The sequence below is a fragment of the Varanus komodoensis genome, unplaced genomic scaffold (assembly GCF_004798865.1).
Source record: "Varanus komodoensis strain SLA01 unplaced genomic scaffold, ASM479886v1 scaffold5, whole genome shotgun sequence".
Lineage (NCBI taxonomy): Eukaryota > Metazoa > Chordata > Lepidosauria > Squamata > Varanidae > Varanus > Varanus komodoensis.
Window position 1 is genome coordinate 36,966,373 of NW_025336087.1, and position 22,715 is coordinate 36,989,087.

Below are 22,715 nucleotides of genomic sequence, written 5' to 3' on the forward strand. Positions count from 1 at the left end.
CCCTTGGTATACACCTGAATTACGGGCGATGAAGCGAGCTGGGAGATGGCTAGAGCATAGGTGGAGGAAATTACGGGATGAATCTGACCGAACACACTTGAGAGCCCACTATCGGGCCTATGCTGTGGCGGTGAGAGCGGCAAAAAAGAAGTTTTTTTCCGCTTCCATTGCCTCCTCACAATGCCGTCCAGCGGAGCTTTTTCGAGTGGTGCAAGGCCTGGTTCGCCTGGGTCCTAAGGAAGATCCGATGCCACCCTCAAAGGCCCGCTGTGACGACTTTGCCAGGCATTTCAGGGAGAAAATCGCTCAGATTCGTCACGAGCTGAACTCCACTAATGAATCAGAGGTCTCTGAGGAGTCGCCAATGCCACCGTCTGGTCCAAAATTATTGGAGGAATTTCAATTATTGCGGCCCAATGATGTGGACAAGGTGCTTGGAAGAGTACGTCCCACCACTTGCCTATTGGATCCTTGCCCGTCTTGGTTAATAAATAACTCCAAGCACGGGATTGGGACCTGGATTTTGGAAGTGGTTTACGCTTCTCTGAGGGAGGGTCGAGTGCCTGCCCCTTTAAAGGAGGTGGTAATACGACCGGTCCTGAAGAAAGCGTCACTGGATCCAGAGATGGCCACTAACTATAGACCTGTGGCCAACATCCCGTTTCTGGGCAAGGTGTTGGAGCGAGTGGTGGCGGGACAACTCCAAGCACTCTTGGATGAAACTGATTATCTGGATCCTTTTCAGTCCGGCTTCAGACCTGGGTACAGTACTGAATCTGCCTTGGTCGCCCTGTACGACGACCTGTGCAGGGAGAAGGACAGGGGGAGTACATCCCTGTTGGTTCTTCTGGACCTCTCGGCGGCTTTCGATACCATCGACCATGGTATCCTTCTGGATAGACTTGCGGGATTGGGGGTTGGAGGCACTGCTTTGCAGTGGTTCTGCTCCTATCTCGACGGTCGATTCCAGAAGGTAGTGCTGGGGGACCATGTCTCTACGTCATGGCAGCTATGCCATGGGGTACCACAGGGCTCCATTCTATCCCCTCTGCTATTTAACATCTATATGAAACCGCTGGGAGAGGTCATCAGGAGGTGTGGGCTGCGGAATCATCAATATGCTGATGATACCCAGCTTTACCTCTCATTCTCCACTAATCCAGGTGAGGCAGTGGCTGTGCTGAACCGGTGCTTGGCCGAGGTAAGGGAATGGATGAGGGCCAATAAACTGAAACTCAACCCAGACAAGACGGAGGTCCTGTTGGTTGGCGGATCGGGTTTCGGAGAGGGTGGATTTGACCTGGTCCTGAATGGTGCAACACTCCCTCTTAGGGATAAGGTCCGCAGCTTAGGAGTACTCCTCGACCCGGAGCTTTCTTTGGAAGCTCAGGTGACAGCGGTAGCGAGGAACGCCTTCCTTCAGCTTTGGCTGATTAATCAGCTGCGCCCCTACCTGGAGTACGACTGCCTGGCGACGGTGACACACGCGCTGGTGACTTCCCGCCTAGACTTCTGTAACGCGCTTTACGTGGGGCTTCCCCTGAAGACAGTCCGAACACTTCAATTGGTGCAAAATAGAGCTGCCAGGTTGCTGACGGGGATGGGGCGTTATGCTCACATGACTCCAGTCCTCCATCAGCTTCACTGGCTTCCCATTGAAGCCCGGGCCCAATTCAAGGTGTTGATTATGACCTAAAAAGCCCTAAACGGCTTGGGTCCTGGCTACCTGAACGAGCGCTTACGTCCGTATATGCCCGACCGCCTTTGAGATCTGCGGGAGAGTCCCTTCTCCGGGAACCCTCCATGAAAGAAATTAGGAGAGTAAGTACCCGGAGGAGGGCTTTCTCTGCGGTGGCGCCCAACCTATGGAATTCACTCCCCAAAGAGGTCCGCCTGGCAACGTCGTTACTGGTTTTTCGGCGCCAGGTAAAGACCTTTTTATTTAAACATCATTTCAATTGTTAAAACATATGATCTGGCCTGGGCAACTTCTTCTTCCTTCTCTTTCTCCTCCTATATTTTTATTTTATACTGATAATTTTAATTTTGCATTTGTAAATCAATGTATTTTTTGTATTTTTATATTTAATGGTAATTTATTATGTACTATTGTATTTCAATGTATTTTATCATGTTGTAAGCCGCCCCGAGGTTTCGGCAAGGGGCGGCATAGAAATGTTATAATAATAATAATATACTTTTAATGTTTTAAAAATGTATAGATTACATTTAAAATTCCTTTGTTTGTTGCTGTACGTTTTCATTCCACCTTTCTTCCCCTTGCAAAGAGTCCTAAACGTGTGAAATGTTTTTGTATAAAACACCAGCTTTAGTTACAAGCAGACGTATTTTACAGTCCCACTTAAAAACTGAATCAGGAACAATTAGGAAAAAGCTAAACTCAAAAATGATTAACAATCAGCACCTGTATTCCACAGTCAAGCAGATTTCATTAATAAATATCTTGGTCATAGAATCATAGATCATAGATTAGTAGAGCTGAAAGGGCCATAAAGGCCATTGAGTCCAAACCCCTGCTGCTATAGGACACCAATTTACACCATCCCACTCAGATGGCAGTCTAATTTCTTTTTGGATGTCTCTAGTTTGGGACAGCCCACCACCTCTCTAAGCAGCTGGTTCCACTGTCTTATTGCTCTGACAGTGAGGAAGCTTTTCCTGATATTTAGCCTGAATATAGATTGCCTGACTCCGTATAGATTCCGTGTCCTGCACTCTGGTATCAGCAAGAAGACATCTTGACCCTCCTCTTTGTGACAGTTTTTGAGGTACTTATAGAGGGTTATCATGTCCACCCTCAGTTTCTTTTCAAGGCTGAACATACCCAGTTCCCTCAGTCTCTCCTCATAGGACAGTGTTTCCAAAGCCTGGATCATTTTTGTTGCCTTCCTCTGGACCCTTTCTAATTTTTCTGCATCTTTCTTAAATCTTGGTGTCCAGAACTAGACACAGTATTCCAGATGCGGTCTGACTACTGAGGAGTATAGGGTATTACTTCTCATGATTTGGAAGTAATACTTCTGTTAGTGCATCCCAAAGTAGCATTTGCCCTTTTGGCGGCTGCATCTCATTGTTGGTCTGTTTTATTTCATCTTTAACACTGATACCAAGTTTCAGCAAGCGAATAAACATTGCCTCCTTTTTTTTTTTTTTTTTCATTTAGAGGCTTTGTTCAAATGCTAACAAGAGATCACTGCACTCTGCCAGAATATTTCTCCCTTATAAAAAGGAACCAAGGTCTAGCACGTGTTTAAGTATCAGCTAAACAATTCTTATACCTTTTTATAAAAGGTCTTCCAGCTTCACCATATAAAACAAATTGCATTCCACAAATTTAATTTTATACATTGCACATTTAGCTGTACACTCGTCCCACACAGATAGGGCATCCAAATATTGAGCATTTGCTGTCATAAATTTCACAAGATGTGGTTTTAGTGTTATTGAAGCAAATATACACAATGTTAGCGTTAATGTCCGCCAATTTTGCAGATTTTTTTTTTGAAGAGAAGCTATAGCTGTTTGTTGACTTTTGCATTATAGTCAATGAGACATTTCAAGCTTCATAGGACTGAAGCAAGGCTCTACCTCAGATCCAAAGTAAAGCAGCTATTGTCCAAAATTGTCCAAAGCAAAATAATTCTCTGTGTCTATTCCTAACTTCAATGCAATACATGTGGCACCTTGAAAACTGGCAAGAAACTTCACTTAGTCCAAATATAACTGTTAGACTCCAAACTAGGACTGGCTCATGCTAATACATTTTGCCAGTTGAAACGACTCCAGTAGAGGCCAGTCTATTTGTAAGCAGAGTCCAAAATGCTAGTGTCCATCTTACATGGCTTGACACAGAGATACAATAATATCTCGGTTCACAAACGCTTCTGTTTATGAACAATTCGGTTCTCGGACACAAAGTTTGGCAAAATTTTGCTTCTGTTCACAAACTCCGCATTGGGTGACGAACACGATCGCAGCCATCTTCCCCACACGAACATGATCATGGCCAACTTCCCTGCACCGCGACCACGTGTCAGAGCGTGTTCAAGTGGGGAAGATGGCCATGAACGTGTCACAAACACAGCCATCTTCCGCATTCTGACACGTGGTCACAGCTTCCTCTAGTTGAGATCGCGGTCGCAGACTCTCCCTCCAAACAATAACCTCCCCACCCACCTTCCTGTCCTCCACGGCAGAAATCTCCTCAAATAAGGTTAGTGTTCTCTCTCTTTGTACTGTGTACTTTGCTTCATATTTTGGGGGTTAAAAAAAATAAATACATAAGGTTCAGAATGGAGTAATCTTATTTCCACTTAACCTTATGGAGAAATTTGACTCGGTTCACAACCAATTCAGTTCGCGACCAGAATCATGGAACGAATTAAGTTCATGAACCAAAGTACCACTGTACCTGACAAAGCATCCTTGCTCATAAACTGCCTCTGCACAAAGATAATTTTCAGAGCCCATATCTATATACTGCTGACTTCAGAAGTCAGGCAAATGGAGCAGTTCACTCTGCTATGGCACTTCACTTTGAAGAATGCTCTGCCCAGGGATGCTCATCTGGTACTGGCTATGCTTTCAGAACGTGGATCATGTGACAAAGCCTTCCTTTATCAGAATTACTTTATGTTACAACAAAGTACAATGTAATTTTGGCTGTGATGCCCCCATTGTGGACATTCCTTTCGAAACAGTATTTACATTTTTTTCAGCAGAAGGTTCTTGCTTCTCATTAATTTTAATATGAGGAATTTCTTAGTGCTTTTAGGGTGAGACCCAACAGGGTTACCCATAATCTTCCACACTTGGAGGATTATGAGCATCCTAGGCAAAGCAGCTAAACAAATGATTTTGAATGTCTAATGGCACTGCTTTGGATGGGGAGAGGAGGCTGCCACACCACCATAATATGCTGTATTGGTAGCATTAGCATCTACCCTCTGCACTCTACCAAATTCCTCCTAAAACTATTCTTTAAGGTTTCTTTGCAACTTTGGAGAAGCAGCCAACATGCTTCTGCACTGGCAGCAACTGAGGGAAGAGGGATCCAAACACAGATCTCCAGCTACAAGTTCAAAGCTGAAACCTCAGATCTGGGAAGCAAAGCAATCCTATGGTCTGCTAGACACTGTCTACGGGGGCATAGATTCACTCTGCCTGTTGCTAACTTTTTAATATTAAGGTAACTCAATGTGGTGGTTAGAGTGTTGAACTGGGGAACTGGTCCCTGCTCAGCCGTGAAGGTCATTGGTTGACTTTGCACTAGTCACTCCGTCTCAGCCTAACCCAGCTCACAAGGTTGTTATTGTCAGGGTAAGGGTTCATAGTGGAAGCCACTTCCCAAGAAATATGATAAAATACAAATTGAACACAATAAAATAATTATAATAATACTGTTATTATGTGGAACATTCCAGTGTTTTATGGTTTTATGGTATCAATAATGTATTATGTAAAATTATTCAGTTCTCTGGTATCTATTGGAAGAACAGTAGAACATATATATTTATCTAAATGAATGAATCATAGAATCATAGAACAGAAGAGGTGGAAGGGGCCATGAAGGTCATCGAGTCCAATCCCCTGCTGTTGTAGGACACTACGTTACACCATACCACTCAGGTGGCTGTCCAGTTCCTTTTCGAATGTTTCTAGTGTGGGAGTGCCCACCACCTCTCTAGGCAGTTGGTTCCACTGTTGTATTGCTCTGATAATGAGGAAGCTTTTCCTGATGTCCATCATGAATCTGCGTTGCTGCAACTTGAACTGATTATTCCGTCTCCTACATTCTGGCATTAGCAAGAAGAGATCTTGACCTTCCTCTTTGTGACAGCCTTTGAGATACTTACAGACGGATATCATGTCCTCCCTCAGTCTTCTCTTCTCAAGGCTGAACATGCCCTGTTCTTAGTCTCTCCTCATAGGATAGTGTTTCCAAATCCTAGATCATTTTTGTCACCCTCTGCTAGACCCTAATTTACCTGCATCTTTCTTAAATCTTGGTGCCCAGAACTGGACACAGTATCCCAGGTGAGGGTTGACTAGTGCAAAGTATAGAGGAACTACTACTTCTCATGATTTGGAAGTAATACTTCTGTTAATGCATCCCAAGATAGCATTTGCCCCTTTGGCAGCTGCATCACATTGTTGGCTCATGTTTAGCCTATTATCCACAATTACTCCAAGCTCTTTTTCTAGATCAGTTCTGTTAAGTTATGTATTTCCCATCTTGTATTGATGCCTTTGGTTTCTTTTTCCTAGGTGGAGCACTTGGCACTTGTCCTTATTCAGTTTCATTTTGTTGATTTCAGCCCAGTGTTCAAGTTTATCAAGATCGCCCTGGATCTTCATTCTGTCCTCTAGGACATTCTAGGACATTCTTCTTCATTCTGTCCTCTAGGGTGTTTGCTATTCCCCCCAGTTTTGTATCATCTGCAAATTTGATTATCTTTCCTTGTACTTCCTTATCTAAATCATTAATAAAGATGTTGAAGAGCACTGGGCCCAGGACTGAACCCTGTGGCACCCCACTAGTTACCTCCATCCAATTTGAGAAGGTACCATTGATGAGCACTCTTTGTGACCGATTTAGCAGACAGTTTTGGATCCATCTAATAGTTTTTCCATCTTGTCCAGTTTTTGCTAATTTGCTTATCAGAATGTCGCGTGGCACTATGTTGAAAGCTTTGCTAAAGTCTAGGCAGATTATGCCCACAGCGTTCCCTTTGTCCATTTGGGAAGTTATCCAGTCAAAAAATGAGATTAAATTAGTCTGATAGGATTTATTTTTGATAAATCCATGCTGGCTTCTATTAATCACTGCATTTTCTTCAAGATGCTTGCAGATGAATTTTTTAATAATTTGCTCCAGAACCTTTCCAGGGATTGGTGTCAGACTAACTGGTCTATAGTTCCCAGGTTCATCTTTTTTTCCCTTTTTGAAGATAGGGGACAACATTAGCCCTTCTCCAGTCATCTGGCACATCTCCTATTTTCCAAGATTTATCAAAGATGATAGCCTGTGGTTCTGAGAGTTCCTCCACTAGCTCTTTTATGACTCTGGGATGAAGTTCATTGGGCCCTGGAGATTTGAAAGTGTTTATTCCATCTGGGTATTCCTTGACCTATTGTCTGTCAGTCTTGGGCTGCCATCTCTCACTTCCAGCTTGAACTTCCTCTTGAGTACAGATTTCCTTGTGGGAGAAGACTGAAGCAAAGTAGGAATTGAGCGCCTCTGTCTTTTCTGTGTCATCTGTTATCACTCTGCCATCCACTTTAAGTAGCTGGACACCCTTCTCTTTCTCATGTCTTTTGTTCTGGATGTATCTGAAGAAAGCTTTCTTGTTGTGCTTAGCATCCCTTCCTATTATTAGTTTGTTTTCTGCTTTAGACTTCACGCAATTCCTTGCTATTTGTTTATATTCTTCTTTCGTGGCCTGGCCCTGTTTCCACTTCCAGTACATGTTCTTTTTTTTCTTTCAGGGTGTCACTTAACCCTTTGTGGAGCCACGTGGGCTTCCTCTGCTGTTTTCTACATTTTTTTCTTGATGGAATTGTTCGTAGTTGTGATTCAAGGATCTTCCTTTTCAAGATCTCCCATCCCTCTTGGACACCTTTCCTCTTAAGGGTGTGTTGCCATGGCACTTTGCTTTTTCTGAGTTTGTTAAAGTTGGCTTTCTTGAAGTCCAGGATGCTTGTTTGGCTCCAGTTACCATTTGTGTCCTTCATAATTGAGAATTATAATTGAGAATTCAAGTATCACATGGTCATTATCCCCCAGAGTTTCCATGGTTGTTATTTTGTCCATCAGCCCATCCCTGTTAGTTGGTATTAAATTGAGTATAGCTGATCGTCTCATACCTTCCTGTACTTTCTGCTGGAGAAAGTTGTCGGCAATACATGTCAGGAATCTCTTGGAGGGGCCATGCTTGGCAGAATTTGTCTCCCAGCATATCAGGGAAATTGAAGTTCCCCATAATGACTACATCATTCTTGGAAATGCTGGTGAGTTGCTTTTCGAAGCTTCCATCCTTGTCCTCTTTTTTGACTGGGTAGACAGTAATATATGCCAACAACTATGTTTTTCTTATTTTTTTTTCTCCCTTTAAATTTAGCCAGAGTCTTTCAATGGGGCTACTAAGTTCTTCTTCTTGAATTTTCCGTGCAGATATATGTGTCTCTCACATACAGTGCAACCCATGCCATTTTTAAATGACATGACTGGGGCGGCTCAGGACTTCATGGCCGCCATGGCGGTCATGGGGCTGTTTCAACATGTCGTTGGCCCGACCCATGAACGTGGACATACTCTGGACCTGGTTTTCTTGACGGGGCAAGAAGATCTGAGGGTGATCTGAGGGTGAGGAAGTTGTGTCTGACTCCCCTGTCATGGCCAGATCACTTCCTCGTGAGGTTTGAGCTCGAGAGCGGCCTTTCTCTCTGTAAGGGTGCGGACCCAATTATGTTGGTCCGCCCCCAGAGCCGGATGGATCCGGATGGATTCCTGAAAGCCCTGGGGGAATTCCCAGTTGACAAGACTGGTGCTCCTGTCGAGGCTCTGGTCAAACTATAGAATGGGGAAATGACCAGGGCTATTGACATGATCGCTCCCAAGCGTCCTCTCCCACTGGGCAGAGCCCATTCTTCTCCTTGGTATACACCTGAATGAAGCAGGTTGGGAGAGGTCTAGAACGCAGGTGGAGGAAATCATGGGATGAATCTGACCAAACACACTTGAGAGCTCATTATCAAGCTTATGCTATGGCGGTGAGGGCAGTGAAAAAGAAATTCTTCTCCGCTTCCATTGCCTCCTCACAATGCCATCTGGCAGAGCTTTTTTGGGTGTACAAGAGCTGGTTCATCCTGGCCCCAAGAAAGACCCTGTACTACCCTCGAGGGCCCGCCGTGACGACTTTGCCAAGCATTTTAAGGAGAAAATTGCTCAGATTCATCACGAGCTGGACTCCACTAGTAATTCAGAGCCTTCAGTGGAGGAACCAATGTTGGCGTCTGGTCCTAATTTGTAGGATGAGTTTCAGTTATTGTGGCCTGATGATGTGGACAAGGTGCTTGGACAAGCACACCCCACCACCTGCCCATTGGACCCTTGCCCATCTTGGCTACTTAACAACGCCAAGCACAGGATAGGAACCTGGATCCTGGAGGTTGTCAATGCCTCTCAGAGGGATGGCAGGGAACCTGCCCCTTTAAAGGAGGCGGTAGTCTGACCAGTCCTAAAGAAGGCATCCCTGGATCCAGAGATGGCCACCAATTATACACCAGTGGCCAACATTCCGTTTTTGGGCAAGGTGTTGGAGCGGATGGTGGTGGGACAACTCCAAGCACTCTTGGATGAAACTGATCATCTGGACCCATTTCAGTCCGGCTTCAGACATGGGTATGGTACTGAATCTGCCTTGATCACCCTGTATGATGACCTATGCAGGGAGAGAGACAGGGGGAGTGTGTCCCTGTTGGTCCTCCTGGGCCTCTCAGCAGCTTTTGATACCATTGACCATGGTATCCTTCTGGATAGGCTAGCAGGACTGGGGGTTGGAGGCACTGCTTTGCAGTGTTTCCACTCCTATCTCAATGGCCGATTCCAGAAGGTGGTGCTGGGGGACTATGGCTCTGCACCATGGCAGTTATGCCATGGAGTTCCGCAGGGATGCATTTTGTCTCCCTTGCCATTTAACATCTACATGAAACCGCTGGGAGAGGTCATTAGGAGGTGTGGGCTGCAGAATCATCAGTACGCTGATGATACCCAACTCTACCTCTCATTTTCAACCAATCCATGTGAGGCAGTGGCTGTACTGAACTGGTGCCTGGCTGAGGTAATGGGCTGGATGAGGGCCAATAAACTGAAGCTCAATCCAGACAAAACGGAGGTCTTGTTGGTAGGCGGGTTGGGCTTCGGGGAAGGGGACCTTGACCTTGTCCTGAATGGGGTTGTACTCCCTCTTAAGGACAAGGTCCGCAGCTTGGGAGTGCTCCTCGACCCTGAGCTTTCACTGGAAGCTCAAGTAACAGCGGTGGCGAGGAGCGCTTTCTTTCAGCTTCGGCTGATTCACCAGCTGTGTCCCTACCTGGAGAATGACTGCCTGGTGACAGTGACACACGCATTGGTAACTTCCTGACTAGACTTCTGTAATGTGCTCTACGTGGGGCTGCCCTTGAAGACGGTCCAGATACTTCAGCTGGTGCAAAACAGAGCTGCCAGGCTGCTGATGGGGACTGGGCATTGTGCTCACATAACTCCAGTCCTCCATCAGCTTCACTGGCTCCCCACTGAAGTAAGGGCCCAATTCAAGGTGTTGGTTATCACCCATAAAGCCCTTAATGGCTTAGGTCCTGGTTACCTAAAGGAATGCTTACGTCCATACATGCCCTCCTGCCCCTTGAGATCGGCGGCAGAAGCCCTTCTCCGGGAGCCCTCCGTGAAGGACATTAGGAGGGTGAGTACCCGGAGGAGGGCTTTCTCTGCGGTGGCGCCCAACCTATGGAATGCGCTCCCCAGAGAGGTCCGCCTCGTGCCGTCATTTGCTTTTCGGCGCCAGGCCAAGACTTTTTTATTTAAACGTCATTTTAATTGTTGATTTTATTTATTGATTTTAACAACTTTGACCAGGATGTCTCCAACTGTATTTCATTGTATTGATGATATTTATTTATGTTGTAAGACGCCCCGAGGCTGAGGCGAATGGGGCGGCATATAAGTCTGCTAAATAAATAAATAAATGCTTAAGATGTGTAACTTTTCATTATTTCTAATGAAATTTGATTTTTTCATAATTTTCATGAAATTCATATTGTACAGACAAAGCTTTTGGTTCACAAAGAAAATTCTTTTAGATTGTCTTCAAAATAAAGAAGCAGAGCTTATATTTTCAAAGCCAAGAAGCAGAACTGCCCAAAATAACTATTTCCATTACTGGATAGAAAAGGGTAGACAGAAAAGCATGGCTAAGAAAGTTCAAAAGAGGTTATGCTTTCTTATATACCAGCAGCAAATCTTCAAGTTAAATATATTGCAATCATGCCAGTGATTAGTTGCTGCTCAGTCTTCTGTCTCCAGCCCGGAAATTAGTCTGCTAGGAACCCAGATAGCTGAACAAGCAGTCACGCTTTATCATACCACTGAGTTTTGGAGTCCAAACTGAAGGAAAACTACATGTGTTCCATATTACAGAGAAAATGCCTAATTCAAATTATCTTAATTTAAAGAACTATAAAAGCTCTGTATTTTAAGTACAATAACAAATATTAAGACAATAAATTCCTTAAGGCTGCAATCCTAAACACACTTACTAAGAAGCCCCAGTAAACATTGCACTGAACAAATATCAGTCCAATTGACCAAAAAATCTTGGGAAATTTTGGCTACATAATTAAACATTCATTTCAAATTATGTACAACAAATTATGTTATTTCAAAGCCATGACATAAAAGGCTAATTGCCACCATTTTAAACTATTTACTACTAAGCTTCTACTGTTTTTGTACAAGGCACAAAAGAAACTTTTATTCTACAAAAACTGTTGTTAAAATGGTTTCTTACTATGCAAAGCAGCAGAAATTAGGATCACTTCAGCTCAAGTAAAAACCAGTCTGACATTGATCTGATTTACTTGCTACAACAGCCCACTGAGTGCTTAAATAACCCTTAGGGCACTGTAGTATGTATTGTCCACTGTATTAATAAGCAAGCCTCATCATAGTTTGCTGTGTCTTCTTTGTGCTGTCCAAACTCAGGCAGTGTGGGTCATCAGAGGATAAACCATGGTTTTAAAATATTAAGGGATGTTTAAAGATCAAATATCCCCCACAACCCATGTTCAGATAACACAGCAAGCCATAGCATCTCCTGGCCAGGGCTTGGAGCACGTCTACTAGTATGGACATACCCACAGCATATGTTTATCAACTAAGGCTCTTCTCCAGGTGCCTCCTCTAGGAAGATTCAGAGAATGGCAACAAGGGAGAGGACCTTAGCTCCCCACTTGTGGAATTCTTTGCAATGGAATTTGCCGGTGCCAACTTGGTCAGCTTCTCAGCATCAGGTGAACACTTTCTTCTGTCCCCAGGCATTTTGCAGTATATGATGAGGCTTTTAAACAGATGCTTAGATTTTTATTGTCTATTACTTAAATATGTTTTTCTATTTTGCATGTTAATTCTTTATAATTATTGCACTGTATATATGTTTTTAAGTTTTGTAAACTGCTGTGAGAACTCTGGCTATTGGGCAGTATATAAATGTAATAAATGTAATTGAATAATATTCCATTCTGGGTCAAGTGCTACAAGAGTAAGAGATGCAAGGGAAGAGCAGAGGAGTACACAGGCATAAGGATGGGACCAGTCTCTCCAGGCTAATCTGAGACATTGCCTTCCAACCCCTGCCGCAGAAGACATCCTCTTGTCTAGGAAGTCAAAACTATACCCCAGTTGGACCTGCTTAATTCCTCAGGGTGGGGGACTTGACTCATCAAGACCTAGTTACTACTCTGCATTTCATGATCTAACTATTAGTGGTTCTTTTTTAGCTAGCTAATTGCTTTTGTCTTAAACTGCAGACAATGGACACTGTGCACTAGGGACTAACTAATTTACTATTTCCTCCTTAAGGAATTTGCCCTAAAACACAAGTAATAGCCATCTAAGACATAGCTTGCTAGTGATATCTGCTGACCCAGAACCACAATACTATAAGTGCCTTAGTTATTACAAGGCACCATATACTAAGGAAATATTCCTTGAATGCTATACAAAAGAATTGCTTTTGGAATCTAAAGTCTAATAAAAATAAAAATTAGCATATTAAACCAAATTATTTTATATTACCTAATGGATACAGAGACCAATTTTTTGATTCATTTTTCCCCTGCAACTCCTGAGCTAAGCATATTATATGGCTTATCACCTCTAACAATTTCTCTAACCCCCTATTTCTCTTTAGAACTCCAGAACTGAACAGGATAACACTCTGGTTTTAAGTATATTTCCAATATTTAGTTTTTACCTCTTTCACACTGTGGGCCTGTAAATCCATATACACATGCACAGCGGTTGGGTCCAATGCAGCGACCACCATTCTGGCATCCATTTTCACAGACAGCTGTGTTTCAAAATAAAATAAAATAAAATATTGAACATATCCTTTTGAAGTCCTACTGAGCAAATACATTAGTTACATGTTTTAAATCATCATTATAAACAACATGAAGCTCAAGTAAAACCTGCAAGAAGCTTTAGAATTGCTTTCATGAGAAATTACTTTCTTTCATGGCTGAGATCTCCTGCACTTGCTGTCAAACAACAGGATAAGTAAGATCTGCAGCAGAATGAAGCACACAGAACATGAGTAGATTCTACAATAGTGGGCTGCATTCGTCTATTGCAGCAAAGATGATCCAGAAGCCTATACAACCTTAAAGACTAACTAATCTACTAGACTATGAGCTTTCATAGTTAAAGGCCTAATTTATCAGATCCACAAAATGAACAATCAAGTAAACATGCACACACGTACAGAGCAGAGGGAGCGTGTGTGGGGTAGGAGTGTAATCTGTTTTTCAAGTAAAAGTAAAAGATAAAAGAGCCTGGCCTCATAGCAGTTTACAATCAATAAACCAGTCAACTGAAGGCAGGGACACTACTGGCATTAGGGAGGTTCAGCAGTCTTGGGTTTCTGTTCAATCTCTTCAATAGACTTATCTGTGAAATAGTAACCCTAACCTTTCTGAAATAGATGAAAGGATTTACAGTGCTATACAAATAATCACACACATGAACAATTTTTATATAAGTTGCACCAGCTGTTCACAACTGCTGTGGGGAACCAATAAACCAATCATAAATGCATAGCAAGGAGAAAGTAATGTGGGCATTATATCAAAAGATTTTTCTGATGCTTAAAAATCCCCTCTTATCTAGATGCAGTTTAAATGAAGGTCGTACCCATATATATTTAAGAATATCTTTCAAATATAGGATGAAATCCAACCTAAATCCTACTTAGGCTAGACTAGTTGAAATGAATAGGGATTAAGTTAAGAGTTATCTTACATATACAGTATGAGACAACTGCAAGTTATAATTTATTTCAAGAAGAAAAAAGCACACCTAAGAAAATCTTTATCTAATAATGATGTAGGAATTAACCCTACAAATAATTTATACTACATAATAATCAAAGCAGAAACTTCCTAGCCTATTATGTGAAAATCAAATCAATTCTGCAAAGAAACATTTCCTTTTATAGCCCCCAAGATTTTTGACTGGGCCTCTAAGAAAACAAGTATTTACATACAGCAGAACAACTCCACTCCCTTCCATATCTAGGCACCTCAGGGGACCTGACATTTGTCTGTAGTGCCACAATGTCTGGGAACAGAAGAGGCAAAATGCACATATGCAGATAGCAGGAGAAGGGGAAGGACATGCCAAGAGCTAAAGAAAAGTCTGTTGACAAGGTCAGAGTAAGTGTGGCTTGGCAGAGAAGAATATGAGAAGGGGGAAAACAATGCTATTCAATTGCAGTGCTGGAAAAAATAATGGGTTTTTTTTGCTAATGGGTTAACATTCATTCTGCAAAAATCAAAGTTCAGTTATGCTTTGGGGCACAGGGTTATGATAACAACACTTTAAGATTTTCTACCTCATAACATTCTTAACATGTAAACACATGGCTCCTATGAAGGCATGGAGAATTTTTTTGACCACCTTCATGGGAAATTCAGTAATCTTGCTCTCATACAATATGAGCATGAAGTGTGGGCATTAGTAACTATGGGGAATCTTATAAAGACAGCAGTGTATGATGGCTAAGGAGTGCACATAATTTAGAAATAGCAACACAAGAACTGCCCTAAGTGGATATAGAAACCAATTTATTCAACCCTTAAAATAAACATAGAGCAGTGTAAAATGGCCAAATATGTTTCAAGTCATAGATTGTCCTACTTCAGTCTGTTTGTGTGACTTTAAATAAATATGAGATTGAATAGACAGGGACATTTTACTTTCTCCCTCACAGGCAAGATCTTTTCTGAAGGGCATGTGCTAAGAAAATACATGAATGAGCAAGGAAGGTTTTTTTTTTTTTTTTTAAGTTGTGCTTCTCCAAACAAGTCTGAACGAAGTCTGTACTGCTTTTATAAACTACAATGGATAAATTATAGCACCTTGTGCAGCAACTTTTTAAAACTTTATTGCTTCTTCAAAGTTTGATTTTTCTTATCAGGCATACCTGAGAAAAGGCCTGGGGAAAAGGAAGAACTCACCTATGTATTCAAAACTCCTTTTCCTCCACGTTAATAATTGTATTGATGGTCATTTGTGTTTGAAACTCATTGGGCCTTTGCACTGATTGGTCTACTCAGTTTGAAATCTGAATCAACTATTTCTGCAGGAACTGTCGTACTGTTCTTGCAAGAGTTTCCCTTTTGTTAGGCTACACTTACACAGTATAATTACAACATGAAATTCCTTCACCAGTGAGCATTATAGTTCAACCTATAAAGGTGAAAAGAATCTACATCTTTAATGGCTTCATTCCACTGTTACAGAGCAAACTGCAACCATGTGAAGGTTCCACTGTCTTTACAGTTTCCTCAACCAACAGCTAAATGTGATTTAGTCTCAATGTTTTTGGCAGTTTTCCAGATCAAGGCCCCCACACCTTCTAGTCAGGTTTGAAAGCATTCACTTTTCTTGTGCCAAAGCAACACTGAAGTAGGGAGTGAATAAATCATTTAAGCTGGCGGTAAAAGGAGATGGAAAACTTTGATGTGTGCTAGAACTATCCCCTTACAGCATAAGGGAAAACATAAAATGTACCATTATCTCAAGATATTCTGTTACTTATCAGGACTCATTAAACTGAATTATGTCTCACTCATCTATACACAGAAGAGCAATTCCTCTGTGTTGCTTTTATGATATATAGTGGATGAATTATGATACCACATGGAGGAACATTGTTTTGAAATATCAAATAAGCATATTTAACAAATGGTTACATGATGATAACCAAAAATAATAGAATTTGTCTAATTTTATGTGAATTTCAATTCAATATACACAAGTGGAACCTGCTACAAAACAAACACTATAGTGTCAAGAGTTTCTGTATCTACATCCAGTTTGTCAGTCATGCCCTACTTCAAGTTCTGCCATTCCATTTTTCCTCCAATCCATTTTTCTTTCCCACCACCAGCTGTCAGCATTCTGAGGTTAATGGGCATGCCCAATCCTCATTGAGCTATTATGTTGGGAGGAATTTTCCTCCCAACAAGATTTTTTGTATGCCTGTAAACCTTTAACATTGCCCTTCTGCATGGGTGGAACCATTTTGTCTACATAAGCAATGTCCCTCATGCCCTAATGTCAGCAATATAGGGAGTGATAAGTCAAGTCTTCACATCTGGCTAAAATAACTTCATAGTTTATGGCAAGATCAGATCTTCACCCTCACTGATGTGTAATGGGGAAGCAATGGACCATGTAGAGAACAGAGAAACAGTTGCAGACAAATGATTGAAATTAAAGGACTATGCAAAGCAACATAACAAAAGGAAGGAGAAAAAGAAGCAGAAATGGAATGAAACAACAACAGGCATGAAAAATGTGAGAAAGAACCTTGGATTGCCAGACGAAGAAAAGGGAAGATTCTGTCTACTGTTGTCAATGTCTGTTGCTCCTTCTTATACTTAAATCACTGTCCCTGAATAAAGACTTTGTTCAAAGGTGGCAGTAAAGCATTGTTTTGGTATTATGTGTTTAAGGAGAGTCAAGTCTTGGACATGCACTGTCTTTCTTCCTTCTGCCCATCTCTCCTCACCTCATTCTGGTACTCCAGAATTTCTAAATTGCCTCTCAGGTTCTCAGTGAACCCAGTGAACCACAATATGCCTCAAAATGTACCAAACTATTATTTCAGTCAACCCCAGCCAACAAGTATCAAATTGTGGTTTAGGATAGTCTGTTTTAAGGACAGTCTGTCCAGAAAGAGGTTTTAATATACCTATGAGGAGAGGCAGTACCCTGGTCCTTGCCCCTTCCTTTATTATATTTATCTCCCTCTCCTTGTAGAGGGAAACTTTGTAAAGAAAAGTTCCTCTTGTATCCATGGATATTCTCCCTGTGATTTCATATGTTGAATGAAGTTTTGAAGTTATGGTGGATACAGGTGGGCAGATGCACAGGAGTCTGAGACTATATTGCACTTGTAAATGGTTTGAAAATCTGATCCAATGTATTGCATATGTCACCTGTTGCCTAAATTTGTGATATCATGAGAAAGGAAAGAAAAGCAACCCTAATTGTTCTGAAATGTACTTCTCCCCACTTCTTCCACAAAATCAGTTATGCATCAATCATAGGCAAAATTGGTGCACCCTGGAGTTGTGCGAAGCATCCCATAATGAATCCAATTACAGATTCCTTTCCATGGTAAAGAGATCAGGAGCTCCCAGATTGGCCTTTGGAATCATTTGGATTTTATCTAGTCTTTTTTTGAGAAACAATGCCTCTGATTACTGCTTTATTAGTAACCAATCACTAGGTATTTACAAAGTTTGTCATTTTGGAAGTGAATTATAGATTCCATATATGTGCTGTTCGAAAAATCATCTTATATGGTCAACAGCAAGTTCTAATTTGGAAAACCCATTGTATTCAGAATGCCATCCACACACATTCAGTGAAAGACTCATAGTTTTAAAAGGGATGGAAAGGAACATTCTACACTTTAGATGCTGGACAAGCACAACACTGAAGGGGAGAAGTTGAAAGTGGAGGAGGAAATGGACCAGGACATGAATTATATAGGAAAATCCTTTCAACTCATTAACTGGAAGATCATGACCAGAACATTGACCGTACAAGGAAATTATGCAAAATTCATGGCAGAATAGTAGAATGGAAAGAAAATTTGCACAAAATGTATCACAGGGCATTAAACCAGAGGCAGATATATGAATTGTAGCGCAAAGCAGTACAATGAACATGAATGCCACACAAAATGCCAGGCACTCATTAACTCTCTAGTGTCCTTTCTTCAAGAAAAAAATAATTAAAAATACATCCTGAGGCTGAGAAGGGATGTAGGAGAATGGCTGTGACACTAGCAAGGGAATATGTATGCAAATCTTAAATCAGAATCACAGAGATTACATTTGCACTTATTTCAGGGCAGGAAAAAAAAGTTGTTGCTGTTCTCTTCCCAGGGGTTCCAAGCAAACAAGGAGAATAGGTTTCTAACAAAAACTCTTTATTCTGTTAAGCTGACCAGCCAGACAAGATTTAAAGTATAAATGAAGAATATGGCAGGAATCACTAACAAAAAAAAATAACAAAGTTAGAACTGGCCATTACAGAGAAGAGGCTCAATTCCAGACTAGTTCTAAGCTTAATAACTTTCCTCCCTTCCAAGTTGAAATGAAAAAAACAAAACAAAAAAATCTTATTTAAGAAACAACAACTTGGAGTGTCTGACAATTCTTAGCTGGTCTGCTCTCTTTACGTGATGCTATATCATAAAATTTTTGATGTTCTGTCTGCCCACTTCTTATTTGCATACTCACTAAACTTTTCCACAGTATTTGAAACTGTCTAATGCCCAGTAGCTGCCTGAATTATTTCAGGGTCCTCTGGCCTTGTCATTTGAACTGCATATTCTAACTCTGACTTTTCTGAGTAAGAACTTTTTTCAACAAACCCTTGAAAGCTTCTTTGCAGGAAGGGCATCCCAATCCCTAACCCCCTTTTTTTTCAAAAAATTGCACCCTCCCATAGGAGTTCTTACTGAACTGTAAGGGACATGGCAAAATGAAGGACACAGATAAAAGGGGAATTATTTGCTAAATAGTACACAGCTGGTGTGATGTTCTTGCACAACCTGCCCGCTTAAAGTTTGCTAATGCATTCCTGCATTCATAAGGATTTTGAAAATTGTTTCCTTTTTCCCATCTGTTGTGGGAGGGGAAGTTTCCCACATTGGCCAGCAACCCCATCAGATGAAATGCAGAAAAGGTGTTGACACAAGGAATGGGGGAACAAGGATTTATGCAGCATAGTTCCATGGAGTAGCTGCCAGAAGTAGGCTGAGGACTGAGAGGGAGAAACAAGCCACAGCAAATCATGGAGTGTGCAAAAATATGCTGGAAGTAACAGAAAACCTACCCACCAACTTGCAAACACTTTTTCTCAAGGTGGCCTAAAAGCTTCTTTTTAGCTTTTTCTAAGAATACTGAAATAAAATGAAATTCATATTTGTGGCCTTGATACTAAATATGGTTGGATGTTGCTAGAACAATGCAAGTAGGTGAATGAAACTCTAATTCAAATGCACAATAAAATGAAGCACATATTGTGGAAATGGTCCCTCCCACCAATTCCATTATACAAGCAGGATTCACCACTTGTGCAACAAAAAATTAACAGCAATGTGTCTAAGAAACTCAGTGTGTACTCCTGTTTCTCTTTATATGGCAATCTAGGATGAGAACCTCTCCTTCTTTGTTGCCATTAATGTTAGAGCTTACAAAATCTATAATGTGTTGTTGAACTCAAGTGTTGAGAGGTAACCTGTACTTATTTCTGTGACCATTTCACACTGTTTCATTTCATTTCATTTCATTTCACACAAACACATTGCAAATATTGAATGAGGGCACCAGAAATTTCTGTGCAGAGAAGACATTCAAAGAATACAATACTACTACTGTTATCCAAACAGATCTGTTGTATTATTTCTAACTCTTTCCTTAAAGAGTAAGCTAATAACAAACCCAACTGAGTGACAGACAATTATTTGATCAAGGCTATCCTGTGAGCTTGAACAGTGAAAAGGGCTTTGAACCCTGGTCTCCCATATTCAGATGCGACAATAGCTATCATAAAAGATCAGGACACTGGAATGTGCTATGCCTGTGTTACTTAAGCAAGGATCACTCAGACAGACTCCGATTTTCTACTTACGTTGTCCACAATAAGCACCAATATACCCCTTTTGGCACTGGCACTGGTCATCTAGGCAGGTACCACCATTCATGCATCTGATATTGCACTGTTGTACTAAAGAAAAATATAAATAATTAGTTACTTAGTAATTATTGATTTGATATCTTAGGAAGCCAAATTTGGTGAAGGCTACAAGTATCAAAACAACATGCAGCAAAACAAATCTAGCTATTAAAACATTACTTAGGCAAGTAACCACAATATTATGTGCCATATCTTTTATCACATCATTAACTAGAGGGACTTTACTGTAACCTTAAAAGTGATTTAAGATAGATTATTATTTAAGATAGACCTGCAGGTAATAACCTGCCTGGAACATTCCAAAACACATATAACTCTCTTCAGGATCCCCTCCGAGCCAGTCAGCAACCCCTAGCAGAAACTTTCACCTCTTTCTCTTTACACATTCTTTCTGACATATTTCTCTCCCTTCCTTCTGTACTATCACATTGTTCATGATATATGTACTCTCTACCATCTCCTCTTCTCTGACAAAAGCAGTGTGTGCATGTGTGAGAGAAGGAGGGAGGGAGGGAGAGAGGGAGGGAGAGATTCTGAATTCTCCATTACGAAAGCAGAGATAACTGTACCTTTCTCCTGTAGGGTGCCTAATCCAAAATATTATTTTTCCTCTAATTCATATCATATTCTTAAATTTCTTCCCATTCCTTTAGCTTTCTGTTATCAAGTTAAAGCTCTTTTATCTTTATCTCCTTTATACTTTATCTTAAATTTCTTAGCCATGCTTATAGCAATTCATTTTTTTCTTTCATATCCCAAAGTATGTAATCAAGAAAATAGTCAGAATTTGGTGAGTTGTTTAATTTTGTTAGTCTAAAAGTTGTTGGTTTTATTTTTATACAGTGCCTAGTATATATAGTCTATATCATGCTATAAAATTGCTGACTGGTCTAATTTTACTTAAACATGGGAATATGGTATATTCAGTCCAGGAAAGAATACATGTGGCAGCCAAGGTTGTATGTATACAGTCCAATAAAAGAAACTGATCAATTGTTTAGTGGGGAAAGGGAAAGGAATGGCCTGAATAAATATACCAATCTGCCACTCCTGAATACCTGATCAGCCGGAATTCGACCTCTTTTACTCTTCTATGTACTCACAGTCCCAGGTGCTTCACTTGAAATGCAGCACCTTTTTACATACAGAGTTTCTCATCCAGTTAGAGATACAAACATGCAGAACTTTGTATCCACGTACCTCTAACTGTCCTAGGATTGATGTTCATTCATATTATAAATCTGTGTTTTCACATACAACATCCAATTCAGTCACATCCTTAGGCCAATGTACACATGTTATTCACACTGGTAAAAATCCTTGAACTGCTTGCTTTTATTTTGAAGAACATGTTTCTAATCCATCGTGTGTGTGTGTGTGTCTGTTTCCTGCCAAAATTGTCACTCAATTACTATTTACTCCTAACAGGAACAGGAGGACTGAGATGGATGATGCCTAGTACCTTCAGGAGGAAATAGCACTAGGGGAAAGGTTTTTGGAGAGGAGAACAAAACAGAGACCTGTCCTGAATAGGCAGCATGTTCTGGATTGAGGCACCACACAGTTGTTTTTCCAGCAAACCAAGGGTGGTCAGATTTAAAAAGTGTGGATAACAAAGAAGTATAATTTGGCTCTTATATGCTCTGTACACAAGCATCTGGTAAGGACACTTTCTGCATCAGGAGAACTCTCAATGGAGCAAGGGCATGTAGGAAGCAGGAAACTCCTCTATGGAAAGCACCATGCTGCATGCTAGAGGGGGTAAGGCTGATGAGAAGGATATCTGGCTCATGCCTTTACTATTTATATGCCTGTAAACCAAACCCTAGCACAAAATGATATTCTCTTTCTAAACATTACAAATAGAAGCTTATTAAATTACAGATATGTGTGTGTATACATGCATGCACACATGTATTCAGGACTTACTAGATTTTGTTCCACAGGTTGGTAAGATCTGTCCAGAGGAGCAAGTGCACATGTTAGGACGAGAACAAAATCCATCACCACAACTATTTCTACAAATTGCTGTGGAAGACAATAATGAATTAAAACACTTGCAAGCTTAAATTGTTGAATAAATGTTCAAGGATGGACCCTTAGGATGTTTAGATTAAAAAGTCCTACAACTTTAGCATTACAGAACTGGTAAAGCACAGACCATACTGATTGCAGGAGCAAAAAGCTAACACATCTGGATGCATCAGTGTAGGAAAGTCTGGATTATTTTGTGTTTTGTTTCGTTACGCTTCTTTTATTGCCAGCAGAGACAGAGCTGCAGAGATAGCCTCCTGTTCTGTTGCAGTCAGAATTTCAGAGCATGTTAGAGCAGGCACCAAGTCCTAGTTCTCTAAGAAGAAATATGCAGCACTAAACTATGTAAAGATAACACGAAGTCAGTATCAGAGGAATCTAACACAAAATAATACATAAGGCTGAAGATCAAAACAGGTACGAAAATAAATGTCTGAATGCATTAGTGGTACATTTTTACTATCAAAATAATCACTGCAGTAAAGGAGGGTAAGAGGACAAGTGGAACAAGGATATGGCAGAAAAAGGGGTTAATTCTTCTACCCCCTCCACACACACACACACTATGTGGTTCCAATGAATGTCCATACCACACATACAC

The 22,715-nt window shown here is 41.0% G+C and overlaps 1 protein-coding gene across 2 annotated transcripts in view; it reads right to left on the reverse strand.

Moving 5' to 3' along the window:
* FBN2 (fibrillin 2) overlaps positions 1 to 22,715 on the reverse strand; it is a 191,646-nt gene that overhangs the window by 162,534 nt on the left and 6,397 nt on the right. For both annotated transcript variants that reach the window (XM_044446643.1, XM_044446642.1), the window contains exons 3-5: positions 22,010 to 22,108; positions 20,015 to 20,110; positions 13,053 to 13,148 (exon numbers count right to left, since the gene is read on the reverse strand). In XM_044446643.1, the coding sequence (XP_044302578.1) occupies positions 13,053 to 13,148; positions 20,015 to 20,110; positions 22,010 to 22,108 (291 nt within the window). The remainder of the gene's footprint in view (positions 1 to 13,052; positions 13,149 to 20,014; positions 20,111 to 22,009; positions 22,109 to 22,715) is intronic.